Source organism: Bos mutus, chromosome 28, assembly GCF_027580195.1.
Source record: "Bos mutus isolate GX-2022 chromosome 28, NWIPB_WYAK_1.1, whole genome shotgun sequence".
NCBI classification, from domain to species: domain Eukaryota; kingdom Metazoa; phylum Chordata; class Mammalia; order Artiodactyla; family Bovidae; genus Bos; species Bos mutus.
The window spans coordinates 2,385,597-2,403,968 of record NC_091644.1 but is presented as its reverse complement, the minus strand read 5'-3'; the positions used below and the strand labels follow the sequence as shown (position 1 = coordinate 2,403,968).

General features: G+C 37.9%; 1 protein-coding gene across 3 annotated transcripts in view; it reads right to left on the bottom strand.

Moving 5' to 3' along the window:
- Positions 1–18,372, bottom strand: part of NRG3 (neuregulin 3) — a 1,249,006-nt gene that overhangs the window by 138,797 nt on the left and 1,091,837 nt on the right. For 2 of the 3 annotated variants that reach the window (XM_070364634.1, XM_070364635.1), the window contains exon 4: positions 8,128–8,154. In XM_070364634.1, the coding sequence (XP_070220735.1) occupies positions 8,128–8,154 (27 nt within the window). The remainder of the gene's footprint in view (positions 1–8,127; positions 8,155–18,372) is intronic. The other variant, XM_070364636.1, reaches the window with a different exon arrangement.

Sequence of the window (18,372 nt, the reverse complement as noted above, 5' to 3'; positions counted from 1 at the left end):
GTGAATATAAACATTTCTGTCCCAAATAAATCTAATTCAGAGATTTCAGCCCAAAGGAGGAGTTGCTCACTACTATATGTCTAATGCCATTTTATAAATTAGGGCATATACATGAATTCATTTGACTACCATATGAGTTTGTTAGATTTAAAGGAACACACACCAAGTCATTCAGAATAAGCAGCATAGCTTTAAAGAAAGTATCCCTATTTGTATCATCTAAACAGAATTAGAAACTGGTCGTTTCTCAGGAAATCCTCTTTAGAGATTACTAAAATATTCTAAAACTATTTTTTTTTACATGAAGGGATGAAGAGATATTAAACATATGGTAAAGTTTGAACCTTGAAATCCTAAAGGAAATCAGTCCTGAATATTCATTGGAAGGACTGATGCTAAGGCTGAAGCTACAATATTTTGGCCACCTGATGCAAAGAACTGACTCATTGGAAAAAACCCTGATGATGGGAAAGATTGAAGGCAGGAGGAAAAGGGGGCAACAGAGAATGAGATGACTGGATGACATCACCAACTCGATGGACATATTGAGTAGTTCCATCCGGGAGTTGGTGATAGACAGGGAAACCTGGCATGCTACAGTCCAAAAGTCAGACACGACTGAGTGACTGAACTGAACTGAAAAGTTTGAAGTAATAATGTTCTCAATTCTGAACCTACATACATACTTTAGATGACAGACATTTCTAACTCTCTGCTTATTAAAAACTCAGTATTTCTTCCTTTTGTCTTCTTTATATTTTAGCTTCAAAATGTAGGAGTATTTTAGAATATCTTTTTAAGATTTTAGTTAAAAACCTTACTTGTCCCAAATTTTATAAATCTTTTGATTTCAAAAATATACCAGCATTTACTTAGGCTGCATACATATATTATGCTATCCTAAACACAATATCAAAGCACAAATAAGACATTTAACTGACTGACTTCATTTTATTTTTCCATATGAGTATGAAAAAAAATTGCATAAAAGATCTCCCAACACAATATTTAGCTCTTCCTGTGGTTTGGTAATACGTTTGCAAATGGCACTGCATTTGCCTTTATATGAGCATTTTTTCTGCCTAGAGCATCAGATTCATCAGGGTATTGTCAGAGGCATGGCTGTGTAACAAATAGCTCAAAGGCTATACTGAGATATGCTCCATGACAGAGCACCTGACAGAGTAGCAAGATAATTTCTCAGTTACGAAATCCCTCTCCATGATCGATGCACCTTCCAGACTTGACCAGGCTGACATGCCCTTTGGCTAGCTGTCTCCTCTGGATGACTGGGTGCATTTCTCACACAACTCAACAAGCACTTATGCTTACAAAAAAACTTTGTCTATAACATCTCCTAATCTATCCATGCTATGAGGAAAAGTTTGAATATCTGACATTAAAATTATAAATTTCTCCCTCATGCATGCATCAATGAGTAGGTTACATCATGAATTCAAGAAATATTTTTGATTATTAGTTTACTATAAGTCTTTTAATTTTTTTACAAACAACTTTGCATTTCTATACACCTTCAAACTCCTTTCCTAACTATGTCAGTAAACTGTGTTTTTTTAAATGATACTACATTGAAAGAGATGGGAATACCAGACCACCTGACCTGCCTCTTGAGACATCTGTATGCAGGTCAGGAAGCAACAGTTAGAGCTGGACATGGAACAACAGACTGGTTCTAAATCGGAAAAGGAGTACGTCAAGGCTGTATATTATCACCCTACTTATTTAACTTATATGCAGAGTACATCATGAGAAACGCTGGGCTGGACTAAGCACGAGCTGGAATCAAGACTGCTGGGAGAAATATCAATAACCTCAGATATGCAGATGACACCATCCCTATGGCAGAAAGTGAAAAAGAACTAAAGGCCTCTTGATGAAAGTGAAAGAGGAGAGTGAAAAAGATGGCTTAAAGCTCAACATTCAGAAAACTAAGATCACGGCATCTGTTCCCATCAGTTCATGGCAAATAGATGGGGAAACAGAGGAAACAGTGACAGACTTTATTTTTCTGGGCTCCAAAATCGCTGCAGTTGGTGATTGCAGACATGAAATTAAAAGACGCTTACTCCTTGGAAGGAAAGTTATGATCAACCTAGATATTAAAAAGCAGAGACATTATTTTGCCAAAAAAGGTCCGTCTAATCAAGGCTATGGTTTTTCCAGTGGTCATGTATGGATGTGAGAGTTGGACTATAAAGAAAGCTGAGCACTGAAGAATAGATGCTTTTGAACTGTGGTGTTGGAGGAGACTCTTGAGAGTCCCTTGGACTGCAAGGAGATCCAACCTGTCCATCCTAAAGGAGATCAGTCCTGGGCATTCATTGGAAGGACTGATGCTGAAGCTGAAACTCCAATAATTTGTCCACCTGAAGCAAAGAGCTGACTCATTGGAAAAGACCCTGATACCGGGAAAGATTGAGGGCAGGATGAGAAGGGCATGATGGAGGATGAGATGGTTGGATGTCACCACTGACACAATGGCATGTTTGGGTGGACTTCGGGAGTTGGTGATGGACAGAGAGGCCTGGTGTGCTGCAGTTCATGGGGTCACAAAGAGTCGGACACGACTGAGCGACTGAACTGACTGACATTCTAAAGCTGTATCTGTTTGTTGAAATTTGCATTGTTCCAATCCCAGTTGCATCATTAGAAAAATCATGAATATATTTACCGAAAAATACTTTTGAGTGCTAACAGTTTTATGCACATTAGGTTTGGCATGGCATATTCAACAGGATAATTATTCTTCAATATTGAAAAATCAATCCAAGACGCTTTTTGGTGAAGTGTTTTTACTGAAGTTAATGTCCTCTTTTCAGTTCTAAAGCAGTGACACTAGCGAAATAGAAAGGTTCTGACTAAGTAGAAGGAAAGCGAAGCTAGTATAGACTTGGACTAGAGAAACGCTTGATACAGTTTATCCACTTCGGCTGGTACCCAGCTTGAATTCCTCCCCCTTGCTCCTCCCCTTTATCCCCAGGAAGATGTTTCTCAATTTCCTAAGCCCATTTAGTGGCTTTCATTTTCATTTCATTTTTTCTTTCATTGTATTTTGCCTATGCGTTTATTTTTCTGCCTATGCACCTTAATAGCCCTTGTTATATCACTTCAATTATGTGTAGCTTTCTCTATTTTTAGTTTCCCAGTCTTTGGTCATTAAGGGATGTGGATTATATACCTGCACTTTCCATATCTTATACCTTTAGCATATAGTAAGTGTGATAAATGCATAATAATTAACTAATAATGGAATTCTTAAGCATATAATTTGCAGTTCTCTGCTATAAATAAGAAATTATTGAACTCGATGTGTTCGGGTTTTGAGTCTGATCACTGAGTGCACATATGCCATGGCCACTAGGAATACAAGGAATTGGGGAAAAGATGTATGTGTAAGATCATGCCACATGAGAATTCAGATGCCACAACTAAAGATTGTAAAGATCCTACATGCCACAGTGAAGATCAAAGAGCCCAAGTGTTGCAACTAAGATCTGGTGCAGCCAAATCCTGTTTTTTATTTTTATTTTTTAAGGATTATCACCTTATGATCTATGTTCCAACCCAAGGAAAGATGAAATTTGCATTACTCAAAGCAAGGATGATCAAAGTTGAGAACAAAGGTATTCCAGAATTCATTAATACATAACTGGCACTGATTATTTGTAAGGCACACTGATAAACAGACATAATTAAATTTCTAGAGAGTATGCCTATATATTGGCTAACCAATTTAATTTATACCTAGAGATGCTGTAGTATTAGGATGATATCTTCCATGGGACAATTTTACCCATGTGGATTTTAAAATTACGAGTTAAATCTCAAAAATACTTATTCCCAAAGCAATGCACAGAATATTACACATTCAGTTAGAGGAATCTGTGGGGGAGGAGGGGTGAATAGTGTCTAGAATTAGTGAGGTCAGTGAAAACAGTTCATTCATTGTCTGTAAACCTATTCATCATTAAGAATACTCCATTATTTGCCATTATCTGGGCTCCAAAATCACTGCAGATGGTGACTGAAGCCATGAAATTAAAAGACACTTACTCCTTGGAAGGAAAGTTATGACCAACCTAGATAGCATATTCAAATGCAGAGACATTACTTTGCCAACAAAGGTCCGTCTAGTCAAGGCTATGGTTTTTCCAGTGGTCATGTATGGATGTGAGAGTTGGACTGTGAAGAAGGCTGAGCACTGAAGAATTGATGCTTTTGAACTGTGGTGTTGGAGAAGACTCTTGAGAGTCCCTTGGACTGCAAGGAGATCCAACCAGTCCATTCTGAAGGAGATCAGCCCTGGGATTTCTTTGGAAGGAATGATGCTAAAGCTGAAACTCCAGTACTTTGGCCACCTCATGCGAAGAGTTGACTCACTGGAAAAGACTCTGATGCTGGGAGGGATTGGGGGCAGGAGGAGAAGGGGATGACAGAGGATGAGATGGCTGGATGGCATCACTGACTCGATGGATGTGAGTCTCAGTGAACTCCGGGAGTTGGTGATGGACAGGGAGGCCTGGCGTGCTGCGATTCATGGGGTCAGAAAGAGTCGGACACGACTGAGCGACTGATCTGATCTGATGCATACTAAGTACTCAGTTTAACTCTGCCTTTAGCCAACCACTTCCCTCCAAGACAAACTCGACTGCTGGAGTCAGATATTTGCACATTTAGAATCCATTCCCTGTAAGTCTTTTTTTTTTTTTTTTAATTTTAATTAGAGGCTAATTACTTTACAATATTGTGGTGGTTTTTGCCATACATTGACATGAATCAGCCATGGGTATACATGTGCTCCCCATCCTGAACCCCCTCCCACATCCCTTCCCATCCCATCCCTCAGGGTCATCCCATTGCACCAGCCCTGAGCAATCTATCTTTAAAGTTGTACTTTGACTTCAACTTTTTCAAGACTCATTGTAACACCAGTTAGACTTGAGATTCATATAGATGAATGAGACAATAGCTTCTTATTTTTGCTTACTGGTAACTAAATGATTTTGAATGTTTTAAAAGAGACCTCATAATACATGTCTTGATTCCACAGCAAATCATTATACTGTAAGGTATCAGTGCCACTGAAAATCCTCAGGAAAAGTTCAATAGGATAACAACTCATTTGTTTCTTTCAATAACAATAATTATCGTTGGTGTAGCAAGTTTATCTTACCATAACCATGGCCACACTGATTGTGGAGTTTAATGCTATGCCAGTCCCACACACCACCAGGCCTTGTTTCTTATATCTACAGTCGTTCTACTACACAGCTTCTGGAGCCTCTCTTCTCTGAGCCAGCAATCATCACCACGTAATGGAGACATTTCTCTACTGATTAGATTAAGTACTTGCTATCCTCAAATGATTGTTGATACTGTTTCCCATGCTGCTATAGCCCATCATCATCAGTAAAAGAGGAAAGTACAAACCACATATCTTTCTCAAAAATTTATACTCTACCACATCACCATATCCACAATTTCCTGTAATTCCTAGTCCACATGACTACAACCTCTTCATGCCAACAATTTGAGGGCACACATGGTAACTATTCATCAATTCCATTCAAATTATACATTCCTTATTCATTTCATTACATACCTATCTTATAGTCTGCGATGCTTCATTTCAATATTATCTTGAATTACATTGCTCTTATAAGCTTTGATCACATCTATCTAGCAAAACCCCAAATATGTAGAAACTAAGCTCTCTTTTTTTTTCTGTGATCTAATACTTAGATAATAAAGCACTAACAAGTAATATCGTACAACAGGAATATCAGTTTTAATATAAATATGTAATCACTGATTTCTAATTAACTCTCAAAACTTATAAAAAATATAACTATCAATATCTTCTACCAGACACAACAAAGGTACCCAGAATTCAAAATTTCCAAACCTAATCTAGTAAAAATCTACCATAAATCTGTTTTTTAAATCTTATTTTTCAGAAAATGGACCCACATTTTATCTAAACATGCAAACTATAAATCTTGTATTCATCCCTAATAATCACCCTTATCTACCTTTCAACATCAATTCCTTTCAAATACTTGTTGCCATGTTTCCAATATCTATCAATTTTTCACATCTTCTATTATCACACTATTCTTTCTTTAATTAATATATTTTTTATTGAAGGAAAATTGCTTTACAGAATTTTGCTGTTTTCTGTCGAACCTCAGCATGAATCAGCCATAGGTATACATATATCCCCTCCCTTTTGAACCTCCCTCCCATCTCCCTCCCCATCCCACCCCTCTAGGTTGATACAGAGCCCCTGTTTGAGTTTCCTGAGCCACACAGCAAATTCCCATTGGTTATTTATTTTACATATGGTAATAAACTTTCCATGTTACTCTTTCCATACATCTCACCCTCTCCTCCCCTCTCTCCATGTCCATAAATCTATTCTTTATGTGTGTTTCTGCACTGCTGTGCTGAAAATAAATTCTTCAGTATCATTTTTCTAGATTCCGTATATATGTGTTAGAATATGGTATTTATCTTTCTCTTTTCTGACTCACTTCACTCTGTAGAATAGGTTCTAGGTGCATCCACCTCATTAGAACTGACTTAAATGCATTCCTTCCTATGGTTGAGTAATATTCAATTTTGTATATATACCACATCTTCTTTATCCATTCATCCATCAATGGCCATCTAGGTTGCTTCCATGTTCTAGCTATTGTAAATAGTGTTGCAATGAACAATGGGACACATGTGTCTCTTTCAATTTTGGTTTCCTCAGGGTATATGCTTAGGAGTGGGACTGCTGGGTCATATGGTGGTTTTATTCCTAGTTTTTTAAGGAATCTCCATACTGTCTTCCATAGTGGCTGCATCAATTTACATTCCCACCAACAGTGCAAGAGCATTCCCTTTTCTCCACACCCTCTCCAGAATTTATTGTTTGAAGACTTTTTGATGAGGGCCATTCAGATTGGATATTATCACACTATCATGAACTAATATTATTCTGCCTCAAATAGGTCTTAGAAATCTTCAATTTTATATTTATCAGTTTTATTCCCTAATTATCGTCTGAAAATTTCCTAGACTATAAGTTCCAGCAAATCAGCTTTTATTGCTCATTTTTACTCATTATATTATCTGTAGCATTTTACAGTTTTTTCTTTGCTTAGAGTGAGCAATTGATACATATTTGCTGAATTAATGGATGAATGGATACACAAATGCAAGCAAATTTACAGGTATTATCACAATAAACATAAATGTATGAAGCAAGCATTCATATCTATATTATATAAGAGAAAAACCTAAAGTTCAACAAAAGCCAATCAAGGAGAAACTATAAATTCTGATTCATATTTGGATCTTCAACATCACTAACTTTAACTCCTAGGTATCTCTCCATTCTAGTACCATGATGCCTATCAATCAGCCCTATGGAATGTGTTTTTAAATCATTTTATTATAATATAGATTCAGAAAATTATGTACAATTCTTAATGTAATTATCTATGAGTACAGAAAATAATTACTGTGGGAGGTATTCTAATCTTAAAAAAAAAAAAAAACATAGACTACAAATACTTTCAAAATAATTATTTTAACTTTGTAAATGAAAACATTACTAGAACCCATACTCCAGAGTTAAGATTGACCAAAAATGCATCCAAATTATTCACTATGCAAAAGAAAAAAAAAAGAGCAGAAAGTAACAAAAACTGATATTATTCAACCATCACCATTATTGTCTACCATTTATTGAGCATATGCCATTTTACAGACATTGTGTTAAGCAATATATGCACGAAATAAAATAGGAACTAGTTTACCCCTATTTACAGATAAGAAAATTAAGAATTAAGAAAGCAAACAAAGCCAGAAGCCAAATCCAACTTCTGTCAGGTTTCAAAGCAGCACTTAACATTAAATTGCCTTCTCAATAAGTAGTTAAGTCATTCATTTTGAGCCACTACTTAGTGAAAAATTGACAAAAACATTTTGTTTTTACTACTAACAGCATCTGATAGTGAGGCATTTCAATCACAATCAGATGAGGAAGAAGAACACTATACACATGATCAAACTTAGCTTTTCTGGATATATAAGGAGAAAATTGTTTAGTCTTACCCATGAATTCAATCCCCAAGTGGTCTGCTACACCAAAGTCAGCACATAAGGAAGGAAAACAGAAAACGAGAAAAAGGTTAGAGAAAACTCCACACAGAAATCAATGCTTATCAGACTAACCTTTCAAGGCAAAGATGGTGTCTCAGTTATAACAATGTTTGCTTGCAAAAGATAATTTACACTTTGTCCACAATGAGGGGTACTATGAACACTGACTGGTATTTCCCAACAGTCTGGAATTGAGATGGAATAATATTAGCGTGTATGCTAAGTATTATTCCCTGGTGGTTCAGTGGTAAAGAATTCTCCTGTTAATGTATGAGACATGGGTTCTATCCCTGGGTCAGGAAAATACCCTGGAGGAGGAAACGGAACCTACCTCAGTATTCTTGCCTGGGAAATCCCATGGACAGAGGAGCCTTGTGGGCTACAGTTCATGGGACTGCAAAAGAGTCAGACATAACTTAGGAACTAAACCAAAACAACATGCTAAGAATAAATTTAGCCCATAAAAAAGGAAAGAAAGGAAGAGGGGAAGGGATGATGGAGAAAAGGAAGAGAGCAGGGAAGGAAGGAAGGAAGTGAAGGAAAAACAAACAAAAAAAAAACTATTCATACAAACCATGCTACTGCTAAGTTGCTTCAGGTGTGTCCAACTCTGTGCGACCCCATAGACAGCAGCCCACCAGGCTCCTCCATCCCTGGGATTCTCCAGGCAAGAACACTGGAGTGGGTTGCCATTTCCTTCTCCACATACAAAGCATATCAGGAGCTAAAGTTACTTCAGGAATTCATCATATTTTATGTAGAATAACACTCATTTAACGCTGCAAGGATATCCAACCAGTCCATTCTAAAGGAGATCAACCCTGGGTGTTCTTTGGAAGGAATGATGCTAAAGCTGAAACTCCAGTACTTTGGCCACCTCATTCGAAGAGTTGACTCATTGGAAAAGACTCTGATGCTGGGAGGGATTAGGGGCAGGAGGAAAAGGGGATGACAGAGGATGAGATGGCTCGATGGCATCACCAACTCGATGGATGTGAGTTTGAGTGAACTCTGGGAGTTGGTGACGGACAGGGAGGCCTGGCGTGCTGCAATTCATGGGGTCTCAAAGAGTTGGACACGACTGAGTGACTAAAGTGAACTGAACTGAACAATAAACTAATTTGAACGTCTATGTTAATAATAGGTAGGTAAAGAACATCCAGAAAGAATGAAAGGATGGAGACAAAGCAAAAACAACAACCAGTTGTGGATGTGACTGGTGAAAGAAGCAAGGTCCAATGATGTAAAGAGCAATATTGCATAGGAACCTGGAATGTTAGGTCCATGAATCAGGGCAAACTGGAAGTGATCAAATAGGAGACACCAAGAGTGAACATCGATATTCTAGGAATCAGTGAACTAAAATGGAATGAAATGGGTGAATTTAACTCAGATGACCATATATCTACTACTGTGGGCAGAAATCCCTTAGAAGAAATGGAGTAGCCATCATAGTCAACAAAAGAGTCCGAAATGCAGTACTTAGATGCAATATCAAAAACGACAGAATCTCTGTTCATTTCCAAGGCAAACTATTCAATATCATGGTAATCCAAGTCTATGCCCCACCAGTAATGCTGAAGAAGTTGAAGTTGAATGGTTCTATGAAGATCTACAAGACCTTCTAAAACTAACATCCAAAAAAGACATCCTTTGCATTATAGGGGACTGGAATGCAAAAGTAGGAAGTCAAGAAACACCTGGAGTAATAGGCAAATTTGGCCTTGGAGTACGGAATGAAGCAGGGCAAAAAAGCTAATAGAGTTTTGCCAAGAGAACGCACTGGTCATAGCAAACACCCTCTTCCAACAACACAAGAGAAGACTCTACACATGGACATCACCAGAGGGCCTACACTGAAATCAGATTGATTATATTCTTTGCAGCCAAAGATGGAGAAGCTCTATACAGTCAGCTAAAACAAGACCGGGAGCTGACTGTGGCTCAGATCATGAACTCCTTATTGCCAAATTCAGACTTAAATTGAAGAAAGTGGAGAAAACCACTAGACCATTCAGGTATGACCTAAATAAAATCCCTTATGATTATACAGTGGAAGTGAGAAATAGATTTAAGGGATTAGATTTGATAGAGAGAGTGCCTGATGAACTATGGACGGAGGTTCATGACACTGTACAGGAGACAGGGTACAAGACCATCCCCAAGAAAAAGAAATGCTAAAAGGCAGAATGGCTGTCTGAAGAGGCCTTACAAATAGCTGTGAGAAGAAGAGAAGCAAAAAGCAAAGGAGGAAAGGAAAGATATAAGCATCTGAATGCAGAGTTCCAAAGAATAACAAGGAGAGATAAGAAAGCCTTCCTCAGCAATCATTGCAAAGAAATAGAGGAAAACAATAGAATGGGAAAGACTAGAGATCTCTTCAAGAAAATTAGAGATACCAAGGGAACATTTCATGTAAAGATGGGCACAGTAAAGGACAGAAATAGTATGGACCTAACAGAAGCAGAAGATATTAAGAGGTGGCAAGAATACACAGAATAACTGTACAAAAAAGATTTTCACAACCCAGATAATCATGATGGTGTGATCACTCACCTAGAGCCAGACATCCTGGAATACTAAGTCAAGTGGGCCTTAGGAAGCATCACTATGAACAAAACTAGTGGAGGTGATGAAATTCCAGTTGAACTATTTCAAATCCTAGAAGATGATACTGTGAAAGTGCTGCACTCAATATGCCAGCAAATTGGAAAACTCAGCAGTGGCCACAGGACTGGAAAAGGTCAGTTTTCATTCCAATCCCTAAGAAAGGCAATGCCAAAGAATGCTCAAACTACTGCACAATTGCACTCATCTCACATGCTTGTAAAGTAATTCTTAAAATTCTCCAAGCCAGGCTTCAGCAATATGTGAACCGTGAACTTCCATTTGCTCAAGCTGGTGTTAGAAAAGGCAGAGGAACCAGAGATCAAATTGCCAACATCCACTGGGTCATTGAAAAAGCAAGAGAGTTCCAGGAAAACATCTATTTCTGCTTTATTGACTATGCCTAAGCCTTTGACTGTGTGAATCACAATAAACTGTGGAAAATTCTGAAAGAGATGGGACTACCAGACCACCTTACCTGCCTCTTGAGAAACCTGTATGCAGGTAAGAAAGCAACAGTTAGAAGTGGACATGGAACAGGAGACTGGTCCCAAAGAGGAAAAGGAGTATGTTAAGGCTGTACATTGTCACCCTGCTTATTTAACTTATATGCAGAGTACATCATGAGAAACACTTGGCTGGAAGAAGCACAAGCTAGAATCAAGATTGCCGGGAGAAATATCAATAGCCTCGGATATGCAGATGACACCATCCTTATGGCAGAAAGCAAGAACAACGAAAGAGCCTCTTGAAAGTGAAAGAGGAGAGTGAAAAAGTTGGCTTAAAGGTCAACATTCAGAAAACAAAGATCATGGCATCTGGTCCCATCAGTTCATGGCAAATAGATGGGGCAACAATGGAAACAGTGAGAGACTTATTTTTTGGCACTCCAAAATCACTGCTGATGGTGACTACAGCCATGAAATTCTACGATGCTTACTCCTTGGAAGGAAAGTTATAACCAACCTAGACAGAGTATTAAAAGCAGAGATATTACTTTGTCAACAAAGGTCCATCTAGTCAAGGTTATGGTTTTTCCAGTAGTCATGTATAGATGTTAAAGTTGGATTGTGAAGAAAGCTGAGCACCAAAGAATTGATGCTTTTGTACTGTGGTGTTGGAGAAGACTCTTGAGAGTCCCTTGGACTGCAAGGAGATCCAACCAGTCCATTCTAAAGGAGATCAGTCCTGGGTGTTCATTGGAAGGACTGATGCTAAAGCTGAAACTCCAATACTTTGGCCACCTCATGTGAACAGTTGACTCTTTGGAAAAGACTCTGATGCTGGGAGGGATTGGGGGTAGGAGTAGAAGGGGATGACCAAGGATGAGATGGCTGGATGGCATCACTGACTCGATGGACATGAGTTTGGGTGAACTCCGGGAGTTGGTGATGGACAGGGAGGCCTGGCATGCTGCAATTCATGGGGTGCAAACAGTTGGACATGATGAGCGACTGAACTGAACTAAACTGAACTGAAAGATTCGGACATGACTGAATGACTGGACTGGACTGAAAGAACATCTGGATGAAAGACCTTAACCAGGAACTCTTTACCCTTCACAAAACAATACATTCTGCCCTATCTTTTCCCCCTTTATTTGTTAGATGAGGAAACTGCATCAGTGAGACTAAAATCTTAACATGAGGAAGATTCAGGCACAAATCCTGTCTATCTGACCCTTTAGTCCTGTGACTGTTACAAACTCGATAGTGCTTCCTATCCAAAACGCATGGCAGATGCATCCATGTCTGTTTTATATTCCTCTGTTCAGCACACCATTTCAACCACCTAAGTATTAAAGGAAAAAAGATAGGACACTGAAAGATGAACTCCCCAGGTCAGTAGGTGCACAATATGCTACTGGAAATCAGTGGAGAAATAACTCCAGAAAGAATGAAGAGATGGAGCCAAAACAAAAAGAATACCCAGTTGTGGATGTGACTGGTGATGGAAGTAAAGTCTGATGCTGTAAAGAACAAGATTGCATAGGCAGCTGGAATGTTAGGTCCATGAATCAAGGCAAACTGGAAGTGGTTAAACAGGAGATGACAAGAGTGAACATCGACATTTTAGGGATCAGTGAACTAAAATGGACTGGAATGGGTGAATTTAACTCAGATGACCATTATATCTATTATGGTGGGCAAGAATCCCTTAGAAGAAATGGAGTAGCCAACATCATCAACAAAAGAGTCTGAAATTCAGTACCTGGATGCAATCTCAAAAAGACAGAATGATCTCTGTTCATTTCCAAGGAAAGCCATTCAGTATCACAGTAATCCCAGCCCATGCCCTGACCAGTACTGCTGAAGAAGTTGAATGGTTCTACAAAGACCTATAAGACCTTCTAAAACTAACATCCAAAAAAGACATCCTTTTCATTATAAGGGACTGGAATGCAAAAGTAGGTAGGCAACAGATAACTGGAATAACAGGCAAATTTGGCCTTGAAGTACAACATGAAGCAGGGCAAAGGCTAACAGAGTTTTTCCATGAGACTGCATTGGTCATAGCAAACACCCTCTTCCAACAACACAAGAGAAGACTCTACACATGGACATGACCAGATTGTCAACACCAAAATCAGATTCATTATATTCTTTGCAGCCAAAGATGGAGAAGCTCTATACAGTCAGCAAAAACAAGACTGGGAGCTGAGAGTGGCTCAGATCATGAACACCTTATTGTCAAATTCAGACTTAAGTTGAAGAAAATAGGGAAAACCACTAGACTATTCAGGCATGATCTAAAACAAATCCCTATGATTATATAGTGGAAGTGACAAATACACTCAAGGGACTAGATCTGATAGACAAAGTGCTAGAAAAACTATGGATGGAGGTTCATGACATTTCACAGGAGGCAGTGATCAAGACCATCCCCAGAAACAGAAATGCAAAAAGGCAAAATGGTTGTCTGAGGAGGCCTTACAAAGAGCTGAGAAAAGAAGAGAAGCAAAAGACAAAGGAGAAAAGGAAAGATATAAGCATATGAATACAGAGTTCCAAAGAATAGCAAGGAGAAAAGGAAAGACACATCCATTTGAAAGCAGAGTTCCAAAATACAGAGAGGAGAGATAAGAAAGCCTACCTCAGTGATTAATGCAAAGAAATAGAGGAAAACAATAGAATGGGAGACACTAGAGATCTCTTCAAGAAAATTAGAGGTAACAAGGGAACATGTCATGCAAAGATTGGCATGATAAAGGACAGAAATGGTATAGACCTAACAGAAGCAGAAGATATTATGAAGAGGTGACAAGAATACATAGAAGAACTATACAAAAAGATCTTCTTGACCCAGATAACCATGATGGGGTGATCACTCACCTAGAGCCAGACATCCTGGAATACAAAGTCAAGTGTGACTTAAGAAGCATCACTAGGAATAAATCAATGGAATTCCAGTTGAGCTATTTCAAATCCTAAAAGATGATGCTGTGAAAATGCTGCACTCAATATGCCAGCAAATTTGAAAACTCAGCAGTGGAAAAGGTCAGTTTTCATTCCAATCCCTAAGAAAGGCAATGCCAAAGAATGTTCAAACTACTGCATAATTGTACCCATCTCACACACTAGTAAAGTAATGCTCAAAATTCCCAAAGCCGTGCTTCAACAGTATGTGAACCTTGAACCTCTAATGTTCAAGCTGGATTTTGAAAGGCAGAGGAACCAGAGATCAAATTGCCAACATCCACTGGATCATTGAAAAAGCAATAGAATTCCAGAAAAACATCTATTTCTGCCTTATTGACTATGCCAAAGCCTATAACTGTGTGGATCACAACAAACTGTGGAAAATTCTTAAAGAGATAGGAATACCAGACCACCTGACCTGCCTCTTGAGAAATCTGTATGCAGGTCAGGAAGCCAACAGTTAGAACTGGACATGGAACAACAGACTGGTTTCAAACTGGGAAAAGAATATGTCAAGGCTGTATATTGTCACCCTGCTTATTTAACTATATGTTGAATACATCATGCAAAATGCCGGGCTGGATGAAACACAAGCTGGTAACAAGTTCACCAGGAGAAATATCAATGACCTCAGATATGCAGATGACACCACCCTTATGGCAGAAAGAAAAGGAGAACCAACAAGCCTCTTGATGAAAGTGAAAGAGGAGAGTGAAAAAATTGGCTTAAAACTCAACATTCAGAAAACTAAAATCTTGATATTTGGTCCCATCACTCCATGGCAAATAGATGGGGAAAGAATGGAAACAGTGAGAGACTTTATTTTTGGGGGCTCCAAAATCACTGCAGATTGTGAATGTAGCCATGAAATTAAAAGATGTTTACTCCTTTGAAGAAAGATTATGGCCAACTTAGACAGCATTATTAAAAAGCAGAAACCTTTGCCCATAAAGGTCCACCTAGTCAAAGCTATGGTTTTTCCAATAGTCATGTATGGATGTGAGAGTTAGACTATAAGAAAGCTGAGCTCCAATGAGTTAATGCTTTTGAACTGTGGTGTTAGAAAAGACTCTTGAGAGTCCCTTGGACTGCAAGGAAATCCAACCAGTCCATCCTAAAGGAAATCAGTCCTGAATATCCTATGGAAGGACTGAGCTGAAGCTGAAACTCACTTTGGCCACCTGATGCAAAGAACTGACTCAATGGAAAAGACCCTGCTGCTGGGAAATATTGAAGGCGGGAGGAGAAGGGGACATCAAAGGTTGAGAGAGTTGGATGGCATCACCGACTCAATGGACATCAGTTTGAGTAAGCTCCGGTAGTTGGTAATGGACAGGGTACCCTCCCGTACTGCAGTACCCAGGGTTGCAAATAATCGAACATGACTGAGTGACTGAACTGAATGTCTGTAATCAACAGGGAGAACTGGGCCCTGATGTGTCCAACATTTCAACTCTGGAGATTTGTTTATTTTATGGAGCTTTCTTATAATCATTCAGTTTTTAAATTTGCTGCATTATCTAATGATTATTTCTGTTGTAGTAGTATGTTTCTTAAATGAGAATGAATGAAAAAATATATTGCTACAATCATATTTGTTTCCAAGACTAATTTCTGGGCTCTGTCTTATGACTTCTCTATTTGGGAAAGATTTTCTTTTTAGAAAATATTCATTTAGTTATCTTGAATATTTCAATGTCTTTCTTTTGCAAATGACTCATTTTAAAATTCTTTTGTGGTAGAATATACATAAAATTTGTTATTTTGACAAATTTCAAGGGCACAATTTACTGGTATTAATTACATTCACAATGTGGTATAACTGTGATCAACAGATTTCCAAAACTTTTCCATTGCTTCAAAAGGTAACTCTACCCATTAGGCAATATTTTTCAATTTTGTCCTCCTCCTTTGCCCTGGTAACCTCTGATGCAATTTACATAGCTATTAATCTGCCTATACAGGGTTTATTTATTTATTTTTTTAGTGACTAAGAGCTATTTTAATTGAGAAATATCTCATATAAGGAACTACTGAAATGATTTTTAAAAAGTAGAAGCATTTCTTCCTTTCCATGGGATTTTTTTTACCTGCTTAATATAGTTTATGATAGATATCTAGCATACTTTTATAAAAATACAGGATTTTTACCTGCAAGTAATTCACAAATCAGTGGGAGTCCACAGAGAAAAAGCTCTGGAAATTCTCTGTGATACTGTTATCATGGAAACCCAGAAGCTCTGCATAAGATCGAGTGGCCAAGGACCCATAAGCTTGCTCCTAGGGAAAGAGAATGTGCTTTGTGGAAGAATAGAGATTGTAGAAAAGGTGGCTGGACCACATTTGGGTTCTGGTGTGAATAAAATCTTCATGATTATGTGCACTTAGGACACTAGAGAGAGACTAGAATTGTGGTATTTTAAAGTAGGGATATGGGTGAAATAACTTACCATGAGAATAAAAGTATTAAAAAAAAAAAAAAAAAACGAAACAACTTCTGTCTACAACCAGAACAGTTATTAGCTCTAGCCTGATTGAACAGGAACTTTCCAGTACAATTTACAAGATAGATAACCAGCAAAGACCTACTGTATACCAAAGGGAACTCTGCTCAATATTCTGTGATAATCCATATGAGAAAAGAATCTGAAAAAGAGTATATATATATAATGTATAAATGAGTCACTTTGCTATACTCCTTAGTAATACAACATTATAAGTCAACCATACTCTGATAAAATTAAAACAATAAATAAAATAAAATTGATGTGGTACAATGGAATATAACTCAGCCATAAAAAAAAATGCCATTTGTAATAACATGGATGGACCTAGAGATTATCATACTAAGTAAAGAAAACCAGAAAGAGAAAGAATACTGTATGATATCACTTATATGTGGAACCTAAAATATGCCCCAAATGAACTTATTTATGGAACAAAAACAGACTTACAGGCATAGAAAACAAATTTATGGTTACCAAAGAGGAAAAGGGAAGGATAAAGTAGGGATTTTGGATTATCAGATACAACCTTTGGTACATACAATAGATAAACAACAAGATCTTACTGTATAGCACAGGGAACTATATATTCAATGTTCTATAATAAACTACCATCTGAGCCACCCAGGAATCCTATAATAAACTATAATGGAAAAGCATATGAAAAGGAATATGCATATATATCCATAACTGAATCACTTTGCTACATATCAGAAATTAACTTATTGTAAATCAACTATAGTTCAATTAAACAAACAAACAAAAACTTTCCAGGAGAACTAGATGGCTCAGAAATGACTGGCTATAGTCTGTTTTGCTGGCAAGTATAACTAACGGTCACTCTTCATTCTTCCCACAATCTTGGCTGTTTCATCTCTATATGTGACAGGGGATATGGGGATTCAAGTTTGTGAGTCTAGAAATTGCAGTAAGAAATGAGCAATATGATAAGGTTGAGGGCAATCTAGATAATTTAAATCAGAATGAATTCATTACCAGTAAAAGGAACAGAAAAAAGAATTTTTAAATTATTCAAACACTAAACAGTATAAGTAGATGTCTTAAGAAAATCTGTCTACTTTTAATATAGCAGAACTGTTACATCTAATTATTAGAGTTCACAATAAACTGTGGAAAATTCTGAAAGAGATGGGAATATCAGACCACCTGACCTGCCTCTTGACAAACCTATATGCAGGTCAGGAAGCAACCTGACCTGACATGACCTGGACATGGAACAACAGACTGGTTCCAAATAGGAAAAGGAGTATGTCAAGGCTGTATATTGTCATCCTGCTTATTTAACTTATATGCAGAGTACATCATGAAAAATGCTGGGCTGGAAGAAGCACAAGCTGGAATCAAGATTGCCGGGAGAATTATCAATAGCCTCAGATATGCAGATGACACCACCCTTATGGCAGAAAATGAAGAGGAACTAAAAAGCCTCTTGATGAAAGTGAAAGAGGAGAGTGAAAAAGTTGGCTTAAAGCTCAACATTCAGAAAATGAAGATCATGGCATCTGGTCCCATCACTTCATGGGAAATAGATGGGGAAACAGTGGAAACAGTGTCAGACTTTATTTTTCTGGGCTCCAAAATCACTGCAGATGGTGATTGCACCCATGAAATTAAAAGAAGCTTACTCCTTGGAAGGAAAGTTATGA